The sequence below is a fragment of the Notolepis coatsorum genome (genome assembly GCF_963971535.1).
Source record: "Notolepis coatsorum genome assembly, chromosome: 8".
Lineage (NCBI taxonomy): Eukaryota > Metazoa > Chordata > Actinopteri > Aulopiformes > Paralepididae > Notolepis > Notolepis coatsorum.
The window spans coordinates 94,912,113-94,925,682 of NC_140172.1; the positions used below are offsets into that span (position 1 = coordinate 94,912,113).

General features: G+C 39.9%; 1 protein-coding gene across 1 annotated transcript in view; it reads right to left on the reverse strand.

Moving 5' to 3' along the window:
• Positions 1-13,570, reverse strand: part of uvrag (UV radiation resistance associated gene) — a 424,373-nt gene that overhangs the window by 48,588 nt on the left and 362,215 nt on the right. The window contains exon 11 of the mRNA XM_084319596.1: positions 329-420. Coding sequence (XP_084175722.1) covers positions 329-420 — 92 coding nt within the window. The remainder of the gene's footprint in view (positions 1-328; positions 421-13,570) is intronic.

Here is a 13,570-nt window from a genome sequence, read left to right on the forward strand (position 1 = left end):
ATAGGGAGGAATGTAAAATGGATATAAAACACTTGAAAATGCAATTTGGCTCAAGGCAATTCATGTCAATAAAATGTACTTTCTGTACAGCACATCCACATAGTTTTCACTTCATGCATGCTTTAATGGCCCTTCTGAGAATTTGAAACATCAAACTAAATCATACTGTACCTGTGTTCAAAGTAAAGTTTAAACAAAGACAGGTTTGTTTCCAAGACCTTGACTTATAAACCTTCAGGTTTCAAATGTCAGTTGAAGAAACACTTGTGGTATCATTCCATTTTTCTTCATCCTTCCCTAAGTAATGAATTACCCCCTAGCCACTTACCATCGGACTAGCAGACCGTGTTCCAGAAAGTTCTTCAGGTTGGGCAGTGTTTGCCGAAGGTCTGGGGTGGACAGGCCATGCTGGTATCTCAGCTGCAAGACAAGGACACAGATAAATTAGTCTCTAGATACCGGCATAAAGGGTTCTAGAAAGTGATGAGCCCTGAGAGGGAGGTTTCCCCTGAGTGGGAGGTTCGAAGGGTCAAAGAGGGTATCAAACAAGAGGGAAGACTGTCAGGTTTTAAACTGTGGATACCAAACAGAAGGTAAAGACAAGTTTGAACTGTTAAACAGTAATCCAGAAATATTTTATTGCACTGTAATAAAATTTGATTTATGTCTGCACTTTATGTGCTCATTTCATCATTCGTGTCTTTTATATTCTACTAAAAAACTGAATCAAACCATAAACAAGGTGGCCTGTTGGGATGTTAGATCCTAATGTGAAAAACTGTGATTTTATATGTCTGCTCATTTTACCCTTGCTATTATTTTACTTATTTTTACTTTTATCTCTACGCCCCACTATCCGCTGGGTGCATACTATGACCGTTATGTTTTGTAACAGATTACAGAAATTCAAGAAGTCTATGGAACGTGAGGTTCTGATATGATTAGATTAATATACCTGCATTATTTTATCCCACTTTATTATTATTATTATTATCATTATTATTATTATTATTATTATTATTGTAACTGAGGGGTACAATTCCCTGACTGTATTGATAAGTATGGTATCATTAAACCACTACCGTCTTATGTACATTCCTACTGGCCATACAGTACACAGGTATCTAATGATGAACACTTCCCCACAATAACTCGGTTCCACACAAAGCTGTATTTAAGTATTTATTAGCAGCAAAAGGTACATAATATACTTTACTTTACTTCACTTTGGATGCGCTTATAAGGCAAAGGAATGTGCGTAGGCAAATCAATAACGAATGTCCATTCTCATATTACGCAGGAGATAATCATACAACCTGAATCTTAGGGAATTATATCTATGGTACACTAGTAATATAGCGGGAGATACTGGTAGGGTCCCCCCGGTTGTAAGCCAGCAAGGGTAGAGGATCTGTCGGTAGTAGAGTCTGGGTCAACGATGATAAGGAGACTCCGAGTACAGGAGACGGTGCAATAAGATCTTGATCCACAGACGAATACAGCTGTTCTCCGTAGCATGTAGCTCCACATGGAAGAAAGCTAGCCGGCCTCAGACTTCTGAGAGGCAGACTCGACGTGGCTCCTCACAGGTTAAATCCCACACACTTGTGGGTGTCTGCGATTCTCCGCTCCATTAATTACAGGACCAAAAGCAAATATAATCCAGCCGAAAAGGGCTATGCAGTCGTCGGTAGGTTATCCAGTGTACATAATCCACACGGTCCTCGTCTAGGGCCCCTCGGGTGAAAGCGCCATGGTAAGCAGCCCAGCCTGGATAAGCACTCTAGCTGATACGATGAAACGTTGGTGATGCTGGTCACTGTAGAACTTTAGCCGCACGATACACTATACACAAATAGACTATTACTGACTTAATAGAATAGGTCGAACTCGACGGTACAGCGTTAAACTCTGAGACTTCAGTTATTAATTCGCACGCGGTCTCAATGCTCTATTTGGGGCCAAACAGGCCATACTTCACCGCACGTTGTATCGTGGGTGAGGCTTCAACTTTAGTTACTAAGACTTCTGACTAAGTGCTTCTGTATTCACCTGCGCCGTATTTATACGCTTAGGTGAATAAACTAGTACCAGCTTTATTCCTGTCTCATATCCTTGCGCAGTACCGTTCATGTCCAGGCATGTCCCCGGCGGTGACTTTGAACCCGACATTGAAGGTATGGCCATGGCGCCTGTGGACCGCTGTCCAATAGGAGAATGAAATATTATGGTCTGTACTAGGCTAAAGGGATATTCCGTGTATATGTACAAGGAATATACAAGGGATATCAAACGATATACAAATATTATGCAATATATATCAATCAATAAATATATATATTCGGTTTAATCTGATCCTTCGTAACAATTATTATTATTATTATTATTATTATTATTATTATTATTATTATTATTATTATTATTATTATTATTATTATTATTATTATTATTATTATTCTATTTGGCCTTATTTTGATGCGACTTTGAGATAACATGGTTATTATACCAATACTATAAGAAAAACAAATCAGGCACAGTTTTTCATTTCTAAATTATCAATGTCCAGTTTTATTGGCCATCAGGTTGAGTTGCTGCCTTTGGTCCTCCATTGACCATATTCACACAGTGGCCATGTTGCTCTTATGTCATGCTCAGGTTGGGTTCCTTTCCACCCATGTCCCAACCCAAGGTGGTAAATAACTAGGGATGCACCGATCCGATATTGATATCGGATATCGGCCCCGATATGACTAAAATATATATATATTTTTTTTAATAATAATATAATATAATAATAAATAAAATTATAAATAACAATTCAGTACATTTATATCTATGTGTTCATTTGTTACATTTTGTTTCACTAAGTTAGGAAAGTAATTTTTTAAGTCAAGCCTGGTGTTGCCTTGCACAAAAGAATGATACCAGTCTCTTCCACACAGTGAGGCATACAGTTTATTAATACCCAAAGCCCAGGTATCGTTATCGGGACTGAAAAAGTCGGATCGGTGCATCGCTATAAATAACAGATAATATAATAGTAAATTATAGCACTATTACTAGAATTTGTGCAAAAATATTGATTCCTCCTTGTCATTTGTTAACACTTTCAGTGCCCAAAACGTAAAAAGGCGTTATTGGGGGACAACCGTTGAGTGCCAAAAAAACATAGAAAGTAGTTTTTGGATAGTTTTTCCTCGATATTTGTATTCATTATTCATCCAGGGACATTGGTGTTACCATAGGGAATGAGTCCGAGATCGCCAAAGTGCAATACCGGCCGCATCCAGCTAGACGGCGGTATCGAGCACCCTTTGAAACCTTATATCTTGCCCTGTGTTACACTCAAATGTCTCCGGGCACAGTTTCCTGGGTCGGGCGAGTCGAGCGGTTCTCCCGGTTGCATTGAAGCGCGTCAAATGCCCCAGACTAAGGACTATCTGACGTCAATTCTGGCTTGATCATGCAATGTTTTTATACCGATCCAACTGATCAGCGTTTTTAGTGTTCAATACAAATGCCGTTACTGGCAATCAAATAATCAGAAACAACCCCCCCCCCCCCCTTTCATGCATTCATGATGAAACATAATACCTATTATATACATTTGATTTGGGAATAGTAGCATGTCCAGGCAAGAAATGGCAACGCTTGTAGTAGAATTCACGTATAAGGCTATAACTCAGCCTTTCGGGAATGATCCCAGACCACTCTAAAACTATACTTATATTCACCACGGTATAACACGGGAACGTATGGATGAAAGAATGTATTCTTTTTCACATATTGAACGATAGATAGTTGATGTCAAATGTGCCATAGTATTGTATCCATAGCTATAATATAGAATATATATATAGCTCTACAAACAAGGTGACGCACTCCTATCTTTAAAGTGTGGCATTGCTACAACGGGACCCCGTCTAATCCCTGGCACTGAATGTGTTAAGATGCTTTTATTCAACGCTCCTTTAAGCACCACAGCTGCCTACAGGCTATTGGTACATGTTTGGTATTGGGTTCCCTAGACAGTGGGGAGCAAAGCTCTGGTACATGTTTGGTATTGGGTTCCCCAGACAGTGGGGAGCAAAGCTCTGGTACATGTTTGGTATTGGGTTCCCCAGTGGGGATCAAAGCTCTGGTACATGTTTGGTATTGGGTTCCCCAGTGGGGATCAAAGCTCTGGTACATGTTTGATATTGGGTTCCCCAGTGGGGATCAAGCCTCTGGTACATGTTTGGTATTGGGTTCCCCAGTGTGGATCAAACCTCTAACCCAGTGTTTGGTATTGGGTTCTCCAGTGGGGATCAACCCTCTGGTACACGTTTGGTATTGGGTTCCCCAGTGGGGATCAAGCCTCTAATCCAGTGAGGATCCCCAGTGGATTGAGCTATACAGGAGCCATATAAAAGTGAGAAATACCACCTACAGAGAGACTCATGTGACTATTATTCACCCTGATAGACTGTGTGTCTGTGGCTGATGGCATGCGTGCTAATGTGTAAAGATATGTGTGAGGAGACAGGGGATGGCATGCAGGTGGAGAGAATCCCCACCCAGCTTATTGTTGAAACATCTGAGAGAGATCTATCTCTCCCTCCCTCCCTCCCTCCCTCCAAATGCCCTGTTCCCAATTTGGCTTAACAACTCTGTCACACAACGGTTCTTTTGCCCCCAGGATCAGAATCAAACTAGGAGGGCCATCTTGAAGATCCACTACCAACGAACAAATCTCCCCGTTGCAGTTCAACAGTATTACAGCGGTTCACCTCATGATCCTGGAGGGTTTATTTAACCTATCTTTACTCCACAGCAGAGGAGCATCACATCACGCCTCACGTCCAGAGCATAGATCTCTCTCCTGAGCCGTTCTGTCACACACACACTCTCCTGCACCGGCTGACATCTGTTCTCTTTCCCCATATATATCCACCACGGCAACCATTCCTCTTCACACACACAATCCCACCCCTCTCGCTGTACAGTGAGCGATGACGCACATGTGATTTTAATTAAGGTGGACACAGCACATCCACCGGTACTCCTCTCTCCCAAGATAACATGCTACTAACACACAACTGTATATATATATATATATATATATATATATATATATATATATATATATATATATATATATATATATATATATATATATATATATATATGTGGTGTATATATAAAGATGCAGAGGATGAGGGACCTGATAATATAGGAATTACGATGAAATAAATGTTTGAGGTTCAGGGGCCAAAAGGCCACATTTCCTAGTTTTAGTTTATAGTTTAAAGAGGAGACAAATGGGTTTTCAGGGACCAGCGGTCATCATAAGACATTCATCTTGTCCCTGTTTTCTTCTGGTGTGTGCTGTAATATTCTGTCGAGGCTTTGACAAAGTGCGCAGTGGTTCTTGTAAAGCTTGATTCATGACATGATGAGTGGCTTAGGAATTAACACTTCTGTGGAGCTTCATTCATGTAGACAGACAAATTACTATCTTTACTGTCATTATTCTTTGTTTTGGTGTTGTTGCTTGTATAATATGCATGAAAGTATTGTTTTTATTCTGATTGTACAATGATTTTATGTTTGAATGTGTTATGTTATTTTGAGAGGACCCCAGGAAGAGTAGTTGTTACTGTGGTAACAACTAATGGGGATCCTAAATAAACTAAACTAAAGAACACACAAGCCACATGTATGTTGCCACTGCCAGAGAACACACAGCTACATGTATGTTGCCACTGCCAGAGAACACACAGACATGTAGTATGTTGCCAGTGCCAGAGAACACACAGACATGTACGTATGTTGCCAGTGCCATAGAATACACGGCTACATGTATGTTGCCACTGACAGAGAACACACAGACATGTATGTTTGCACGTGACTCTATTTGGCACAGCGAAACCTAACAAAGTAGAGTTAATCTGGGCCCTTCTGAATAACTGCCAGAATATGCGTGTGTGTGTGACATGTACTGTACTGCACACATATGTGCATGAAAGCATGTTATGTGTGTCAGCATATGTCTGTGTGCATGTGTGTGTGTGACATGTACTGTACTGCACACGTATGTGCATGAAAGCATGTTATTTGTGTCAGCATAATGTCTGTGTGCGTGTGTGTGTGCGTGGTTTCTTGGTGTTCTGGTTCCAAAAGGTCCCCCATCTGTGCCCTATAGAGCAGTGGTTCTCAACTGGTCTAGCCTCGGGACCCAACATTTTCCTTAGTCATTAAGTCGTGACCCAAATTTTTGAACCACTATGATTTATTTCAAAAAAAGATTCTGCAGTAATACACAATCTTTCATGCACATTAAAAACAAAAAGTGCAACAAAAGTACAACTAGGGCTAAAAACCCAATGAAATAAAATAATAATAATAAATAATATATGCTTCTTAGCAGACTTCTTAGTTTAACATCACAGGGAACTAATGGGATAACTGGGGATGTTGTTTGCTCCTGACAAGAGCAGTGGCGTCATTTCAGTAAAAGCCAAGGTATGGCAAGGAGGGAGGGTGGGGGGTTGAAGGGGGGGTTTCCCCCTATTTTTTTTGTCAAATCAGTTGTGCAATAGTCACTTTTGGTGAGTTGTTTCTATACAATTCACTTATATGACATTTAGGTATGACACAGGACTACAAAAGCATTTAGTATAGAAATGTGTCAACAGACTAAAGCAGAGAACTACAATATTTAGCATACAAATTATGCTGAGCAGAATGTAATATCAAAACTGTCTATGTTATTTTTCTTGCAATTGAGCCAATTTCCCTTACAGTAGGTATGGTTTTGAGGTGTGTTCAACAGAATGTAGTATCAAAAACAAGTTCAAAAAAAGTATGGGTTACTGAATGCTGAACTGCACTGTTATAATCACTAAGCCATTGTAAGACCGTACCCGTGTCCCTGTATCACTTGTCTCTGCTGCCCTTTGACTAAAAAACGTTTGTATGTCTATTTTCCTTTTTTTCCCTGGCAGCATATTTGACCTATAGTAAAAACCTTTGCAGCTATAGTAAAAGTCATCTAGTAAAAGTGAGATAATTGACAATATCAAAACATGCTAGGGCTGTACAGAATAGTTCGAAGCTTCATTCATAATGTTGACATTTGAATTCTAAATCAACATTCAAATTTTGTTTATTTTTAATAAATCTTTAAAAAAAAAAAAATTAATTTGCCAAGGTATGGTGAGTGCCATACTTTGCCATACCAAAACGACGCCCCTGGACAAGAGTCTCAAAGTCTGGGGTGATGACAAAGCAACTCTGAGGTCATGCTCAATGTCCAATCTGTTTCTCTGCTTTGTCTTCAGCTGGACCAGAGCTAAGAAGCCACTTTCACAAAGATAGGTAGTGCAAAAATCCGCGACCCACTCAAAATGGCCCACGACCCACTTTTGGGTCGCAACCCACCAGTTGAGAAACACTGCTATAGAGCAGGGGTTCCCAAAATCGGGGTCGCGACCCACAGGGGGGTCGACAGATGATTTCCAAAAAAAGAAAAAATCAATTTTTTTTTCTTTTTTTTGCTGTCAGGCCACTGAACTTAGAAGCAGGCCAGGACAGTGTTTCTAGTTGCAGCAGCGCAATAGTTAGGTAACCTAGGTGGGGAACAACCAGAAGATCACTGCAACTCACACAAGTTGGAGAACTATCTCTCTCTCTCTCTCTTGCTCTCACACACACACACAAAAGGAGCCGCATGTGATTGGTGGAGGCAGGACCCTTACAAAAAACTGTTGTTGCTAATCATTGACACATGCTAGCCTGTAATAATCCCCCCCAGAAAAGTCTACTTTGCAATTGATATATTGCAAATATATGCCATCACACACACTGGCATTTAAATGGTTAGAATTATAAAATGTATATGTGGTGTTATGATCAGGGCTGAAGTTGAATAAAAGATTGTATTATTTTCAATCTGACATTACAAAAAAAACAAAAATCCATCAAAATCAGTGTTGTTGCTAATCATACATATGCTAGCCTGTTTTTTAACAATAATTTGTGATGCCATCACAAACACTGGCATTTAAAGGGTACAAATAAAAAAAATGCCTGCACCAGAATGCAGGAAATTAAGTCTTTGTAACAAGAAATGTCCTGGTGGGGGACCCCCAGACCCCCTGCTTAAAAAGTGGCCTGACTGGGGCTATATTTTGCACTATATTTCCTGGCCTGAATGATTTCCCCAGTCCGGCCCTGGTTAAAAGCCTCCAATGCTTATTAGTGTGTGTGCGTTTGAACGTGTGCATGTTTCAACCATACATTTCCATTTAAATAAAAAAAAAAAAATTAACCTCTTATAATAGTGGGGGTCGCGGCTCTCTGACCGTTATTTTTGGGTCGCGGCCTGAAAAGTTTGGGAACCCCTGCTATAGAGGACCCATAGAACAAACTGTCACAACAGCATCACAGTGGTGCTTTATCAAAAGCCGCTCAGATTGAGAGCCCGCCAGACAGGGGGGTGTCGCTCCACATCCCTATTGGTGATGGAGCGCCGTCTAAACCCTTCGAGACCAACACAGAGATCCATTCATGGCCCAGTTTAACACCTCGGGTTCTGACCGAATGACGGCGTGGGGCTGTCCACAGGGCCAACTGAAGGGAACAGGGTTGAGGACTGCAGGCCAAGATCAATAACACTATACCCTTTTAGAAACAGAAGTACCCAAATATAGGAAAATAGGAAATCTCAATGTCAAAAAAATATCAACAGATTATTCTCTAATAATAATAATAATAAACATTATTTGTATAGCGCCTTTCATACAGAAACTGTAACTCAAAGTGCTTCACAACTGTTCTGTTTGGTATCCACAGTTTAAAACTGGTCAGTCTTCCCTCCTGTTTGATACCCACTTTGACCTTTCGAACCTCCCTCTCAGGGCGCAGTTCCCTCTCTCAGGGCACAGTTCTAGGCCTGGGTCCTACACAGTTTTAAATCCTGACAGTCTTTCTTGTTTGATACACACATAGTTTAATACCCGACAGATATCGATCAGATATGAGTGGAGGGTAAATATTATGTCTTCAGCTAAGGGTAAACTATATTTGGGACATATGCTTTTGTGTGACACTTGAGCCAAGTTGCGAGGCTTTTTACCAAAACACTTGGGAGTTGGGCTGAGATCCAAAGTGCGTGTAATGATCAAATCACTCGTGTGACGGGATCCCTCTGACATACAAATGTGTGTGAGAGAGAGAGAGAGAAAGAGAGAAATAGAGAGAGCGAGAGCGAGAGAGAGAGAGAGAGAGAGAGAGAGAGAGAGAGAGAATGAATGTGCGTGGACTCATCATTTCTTTCCCCATAGCTATGTGTGGACACCCTGCCAAGAGTGCAGCATATAGAAACTGGATAGGGGAGAAGACGAGATACAGTGAGGGATGACATCACTTGAAACTTAACCCATTGTTCAGCGTTGTCCCTTCCATTATAAAGACATAGCTGCAGCGCCTAAGAGTTTTTGCACAGCACCCGAGTCGATTGAACGGGAAATGCAGTGATCGAGCAAAAAAACAACAACAACAACTACCTAATAAAAAGTCTGTGGCTGCACAGCCAGGCGGTAGATAAGCCTGCGACAGTGTATGTGTTTGGTTACCAGGCTCACGCTACTACTAATAACTAGGGATGTCAGTTTATCGCGTTAATTAGATTAATTAATTACACAGCAAATTATCGTATTATGAAAATTAACTCAAAATGTATTTAAAAAATTCATACATTTCTTTTTACATATATATATATATTTTAATCGAATTCATTCCATAAGAACGTAGAATAAACATTTACAAACTTTTTTTTTTAAATGGCCATTTGCATGTTATTGGTATCTGATTCTAGGGACATCTATGGATCTCAGTCTCAGGTAATGTATTCCCAGTGTCAGAAATACTGTGTCTGTTACTAGGCTTGAGTAAATTGTAATGAACCAAATGAGAATATCAATTCAATAAAAAAAATTATTATAATTTGACTGTGAATAACACCATGCCAAAATTTACCAGACCTGAAAAATCTAAGCAAATGAATAAAGGGAAGATGATTAAACAGAAGGTTTTGTAGATACAGTACTGAATTCTGCCATCCGGACACATGCTATTTGAAATATGATTATAGAATATAAAATATCAGGCCTAAAATGGTTACGCGATTAAAATGCGATTAATTCCATTAATTAATTACAAATCCTGTAATTAATTCGATACATTTTTTTAATCGCCTGACAGCACTACTAATGTTTATGTTTATTTAGGATCCCCATTAGCTTTTGCACTTGACAAAAGCTATTCTTCCTGGGGTCCGGCACACACAACGATACAACAATATTCAATACATTACATCATTATCAACATCAACATCAATTACATCATCAATTACATCATTATCAACATCAGTTAGGATGATATTGTACAAGATATTTATTAGTAAAAAGTATTAAAATCAAATAATTAAAATCAAATAAATAGTGCTTCCTGAGCAGCACTCACTGCCATCAACATAAATACAATTAACAGTCAATTGGTTTTCACCGCTATGCCATAAGGGTTCAGTGCATGCTCGTTAGTAAATGGTATTTGAATTTGTTCTAATAATGTTACTTATACTTGTGGAATAATATATTGTGAGGAGCCCCTACTTTCATGTAAAGACATCCCCCTCCCTTCTCCTTTGTCCCCTTCTCCTGGATCCCCTCCTCCCCCTTCACACTATAAAGACCCCCTCCTCACAAGATTCATTCTTCTCTACCTGGGCAATTTCAGCTGATTACCTGGGCGGAAGCCTCAGCCATTCTCTCTAACTACCTTGTATATATTTTATCTATCTGGCTAATAAACCTGGTTATTAACCGGACCCACAGAGTGAGTAAGTCATTTGACTCATTTCCTACTATTGATATATCCTACAATTTGGCGTCGCAAACTTTCATGCTTGTGCAACTAGCGACATTAGTGTAATTATTGTCAAACCCTATAAATAGCATTTGGAATAGGTCTTTCCAAATGAATGCATCTCATTTATTTATTTATCGTTGCATTTGGCTGATAAGTCATTGCTGGTGGACGGGAGGAACGCATTAAATTGTAATGTTATTACTGGGGTATCTGTAATTAAAATATCACTTAAATGCAGGGGATCGGGGCTATCTACTGAAGCCATGGCTGATGACTCCTCTGATCAACCCCAACAGGAGCACATCTACAACCGGGCACACTCGCGCACTCAAGTCACTGTGGAGCGTGCAATTTGCCTGCTGAAGGGTCGATGGCTCTGCCTGTCACAGGTGGAACGCTGCAGTACCGGCCTGAAAAGGTTTGCCACATCATCATGGCTTGCAGTGTGCTCCATAATTTGGCCATCAATCAATCAATCAATCAAATTTATTTATAAAGCACATTTCACATGACGCGTGTCAACCAAAGTGCTGTACAGAGGGTAAATACACAAGATACATATAGACAACAATCACACTCCGTTTTATGGGAGGGCACACAGGCAAACACATAGAAAAACAGGGCATGAGTCAGTGAACGGGAAAGGCTAGTAGGTAGAAATGGCATCCCGCTGCTGGAACCCCCAAGACCTGACACATGTCAGACGTGGAACAGCCACCTCCAAAACGCCACAGCAATACAGACAATAGCTCATAGAGCAGTTTTATGTAAATCTACCCATGCAAGATATTCAGGGATAAAGCTAAAAACCTCCACTGTATATTTTTTATTTAATAGCGTTAGTGTTTTAAGGGAACTAGATTATTTTGATCATCTTTTCTATTGCCAGTTTGCTTTTACGTAATATAAATGCTGTTTTCAATTCATTAAATAAAACTGATTTTTTGCAAGGGACTGTCATACAAATAATCAACCATCTACATACTGTACCTTTTCAGTGCACGTTTTTATTTACATTGTGACAACACAGTCTATTTGTGTGCTCCCACACAGACGTGATGGAATTCAAGTTCGAGTTTTTATTGATCACATACGTGGCGTAGGCTACATGGCAGTGAGATTCATTGTTCTTGTATGCTCTCGCATTATTGTTATAGTATAGGCTATTGTCAAGAAAGAAAGTACATTATTTTCAATCGTGGCTTTAATTCGTAGCCGAGAAGCAGTTTCCTAGCAGCTTCTAATACCGATCCGTCTCAGCCACATGCATAACTGTCTGAGACCGGCTATGGAAACAAATCATAAATAGACTACTGTAAATAAAATAGCCTATAACATTATAAAGGATATAGGCTATAGCAGGGGTTCCCAACCTTTCTTCCCCAGAGCCCCATGATTCCTTGGAGACATAATATGATATGATAAAGGCTACTGGTCGTCAGCGAGGAGATATAGCCATTTGAGAGAATAGGCTATCTAACAACAGTTAGATTAACGATCAAGTTAGTTTACTGTATGCAGGCTTCGCAGGGCTCGTGTCTGTGCCATGCGTTATATATGCGCAAGTTACTGTTCCATAATGTAGGCTATGCTATTATATATAATTTATATAGGCTACCTAATACCGACATCAAAATAGATTGTATGCCTCTACAAATCATATTATACCAGGTAGCCAATCGAACTTTAAGAACGAAACAAAAAAAGGCATTAATATTCCAGCATTGTTATTATGACACCAACGCCAAACAGGTTAAAAGTCTTTATTAGTATTTTGCGCGGCCCAGGCAGCAATGGTCTTCAGGGAGTGATTGATATCCAACATCACAGTGTACAAGTCCGTCAGCCTGTCGCATATTTCTCCCGTAACACGCGCTGTGTCTTCTTGGTTCGACAGTGCGTTAAATTAGTTGGTTAGACCTCCGTGATCAATCTCGCTCAGTCAAGTTTCTCAGAGTTCGCTCGGCTTAGTCCATTATTTCACATCCCATGGGGGTGTTTCATTACCATATATGGATAATCATGCACGAGCATAGACAGTAAGAACAAATGGTATTTATCAACACGGAGTGTGCGTAGGACCCGTGTACGAACGTGTGATAAATCCCGATTTTTCTGTGCGTAGAGACATTCTAAATTCTGTGCTTAGGAACAAAAATAGAACACTTTCTATGCATTATTGATAAATGAGGGCCCTGGGTTGTTGGATTGCTATCCCCAGTCGAGCTGGTGCAGACTAAAAAAAAAGATAGGCAACAAGGTAAGATACGTTGGCTTATTAGACGTGATATTCTTGGAAACGCTACTTGGTTCGAATCTGTTCTGTGGTTTTTCTGCAAATAGGCGGGAAGCTAGGACCGAGATGCTGGTAAGAGTGTGATAAGATTTACCCGAGTATCGTTATAATGTTCATAATTCCAAGCTCAGACTAAGCCTACGGTCATTTCCATTCCTGAAAGCGATCTATTTGGATTAAGTGAACCATTATCATCATAGATAGGCGGGTAGATATAACGGCGGACGTTTGTCGTATTTGTTAAGAGACTGTGAGTTTTGGTTAAATGGTGTATTAAATCTACAATATATCGCTGTTAAATTTCGAATTTCAGGTTCGGTCGTTATGTTTTTTGACGATGTATAGTATAAACCGAGGGTACAA